At 41.0% G+C, this 2,500-nt stretch overlaps 1 protein-coding gene across 1 annotated transcript in view; it reads left to right on the top strand.

Annotated features, from left to right (window-relative positions):
* lim2.1 (lens intrinsic membrane protein 2.1) overlaps positions 1 to 1,094 on the top strand; it is a 7,891-nt gene extending 6,797 nt beyond the window's left edge. The window contains exon 5 of the mRNA XM_074672862.1: positions 1,020 to 1,094. Within this exon, the coding sequence (XP_074528963.1) occupies positions 1,020 to 1,081 (62 nt within the window). The 3' untranslated portion in view covers positions 1,082 to 1,094. The remainder of the gene's footprint in view (positions 1 to 1,019) is intronic.
* Positions 1,095 to 2,500: the final 1,406 nt, after the last annotated feature.

The raw sequence follows: 2,500 nt of genomic DNA, 5'->3' as shown, positions 1-2,500 counted from the left end.
TATCAACTTGGAAAAAGAAAATTATGATAATCATTATTACAGAGGAAATTAATTTACATTGATCAATATGTGTTATAACAATAACAACAACAACAACAATAATAACAATAATAATAATATGATAATAATAATAATAATAATAATAATAATAATAATCCCAGATGGGAGGACAGTTTATGTAGTAACTGAACCATAAAAGATACATTTTAATTTAAGTCAGGTTCAGTGGTTGGGAATGAGGGTAGGGGGGTAATGGGGGTGATCATCTCAGTTATGTGAGTGTTCCGCTGCTATGCTATTTCTACTTGATTTGTTGCTAAAACTGAAGAGTAGTTCTTCTTCTTAGAAATAATGCGCTGGAGGAGGGAAGGAAAAATGCTTAAGAACAGAATTTGTGAAGCATAAAGACTGAACTGACCTCCATATGTTTTCCAGGCCAGAAACACCATGATTACCTTTTTTTTTTAATGCTGCCATGTACTAAATCAAACAAGTAAAAACTTTATTAGTACAACACCCTGAAGTGCCTCACTCAAACAGCTGTTTGCTCATTTTGTAGCAGTTGGATCGGTGAAGAGTCATCATCAGTCAGTGATGTCCGGTGGAAGAGGTCTCTGAACCGTCAGACATGCGGGCAGCCCAAAAGGATATACTGAATATGAGCTGGTTCAGTGAGATTACACATACAAATATTGAGAAAAGCTTTGTTTTCCTGTGGCTCTTCAAATAGCTAAGGTCTTTGTTTGCCAAACTGATTGACTGAGGTTTGATACAGCTTTGGACCGTACACACAGCACGGTGTGCGAGGATGTTGCACTTTGTGTTTGTGATTGTAAATGTGATTCTGATAAAAATGCAAAAGCATTCAGACAGGGCGCGCACACTCTGTTCCCCTCAAAGAAGACTTGAACATGGGCATCATCCAGTTTGATTACCCAACTAAAACCCTACTTTACCCACTGTGAAACAAATACCATGATGATCGTGATCCAACCCTCACCTGCCATATTTCTCCGCAGGTATTTTCTATTTCTGTGCCTATCGGATGCATGAATGCCCTCGGACCGCTGCTCCTAACTAAAACACACACTCTCTCTCTCACTCTCTCTCTCTCTCTCTCTCTCTCTCTCTCTCTCTCTCTCTCTCTCTCTCTCTCTCTCTCCCTCTCTCTCTCTCTCTCTCTCACACACACACATACACACACGCACACACACACACGCACACACACACACACACACACACACACACACACACACACACACACACACACACACACACACACGCACAGAGAAGAGAGAGAGAGAGAGAGAGAGAGAGAGAGAGAGAGAGAGAGAGAGAAACGAGGTTCTGATCATGAGAGCTGCACCATGGACCATCCAGTACATTGAAGCCCTGCTCATTCCCTGAGACATGAATGGATGAAATGATATCAATAAAACAATTAAAAAAATTATGTGCGTATTTGTCCACTAAAACTGCACGGTGGTCTTCATATTCTTTTAGCAATTTTAACATTTGTCATATAATATGTTGGAGCGTTGTCGAGCTTTGGGGATTTTTTTTATTATTCAAAACATATTTTTTGTTTCTTGTTCTATTTGAAAACTATGAAAACGGTCGCCACAGAATGTAGAACTGACCCTTTCAGTTTAAGGCACCTCTATTTCTTGTCATCAGTACGGACATACTTTTTTTCTAACACCTCGCTGGAAATCAGAGCAGAGGGTCGTCATCTTCTTCACTGTTTCACTCCACAGCCCAGCACCAGCAGCACGGCCACTTTGAAAACTGCAGGTATTAACTCCGCAAACCTCTCATCCAAACGTGCCACTTACCGGAGTGACGCACAGCCCAACCCGCTCCGAATCTTACTTGATTAAATGGCCAAATAAAGCCGCTTAACGGCGCTTCGTGGGCGTCTCTTGAGACGATTTCATGGTCATTTGTTTCACTTACTTTCTAATTTTCCTCTAAAAGCAACTTGTTTTCCCGGTGCGCTCAGTGGAGACGATGACGCACATGTCAAACAAGGTTTCTTTCTCTGCCGTTATCTGACATTGAACAGTAAGAATTAAAAATAATAATCGCGTTTGACTGCTTCAATCTGTCTACAAAATATGTTAAAGATAGTCCCGTAGAACTGTTACGATCTGCAAAAGAAAAGAAAAACATCTAAATGAGAGATTGTACGCGCTCATCGGTTCAAGCACCTTTGTCACTGATCAGATTTTCTTTGAGTATCTTTCAGGTCCTGCCTATGAAGGGCCCCCAAACCCTTTTTTATTAGCAGACATCCAGTGATGTACAGACACCACCATTAATGACAAACTCCTACACACTAATGCAGGAGAACAGCGCTTCTCCAGCGTTACCGATTCCCCAGTAAGTAATTGTTGTCCCTTCATCTGATCAAATGGAAATCCTGTCCTGCAGCCCCAGGATTACAACTTCCGCTCTAACATCTTCCTTAATTGTCTAATAGCATTGCAGCGTGAATTCT

The sequence above is a fragment of the Halichoeres trimaculatus genome, unplaced genomic scaffold (assembly GCF_033239565.1).
Source record: "Halichoeres trimaculatus isolate MK-OKI-2021-1 unplaced genomic scaffold, fHalTri1.1 fHalTri1_scaffold_6, whole genome shotgun sequence".
NCBI lineage: Eukaryota > Metazoa > Chordata > Actinopteri > Labriformes > Labridae > Halichoeres > Halichoeres trimaculatus.
The sequence above is the reverse complement of the archived record's forward strand: the minus strand, read 5'-3'. Positions and strand labels throughout refer to the sequence as shown.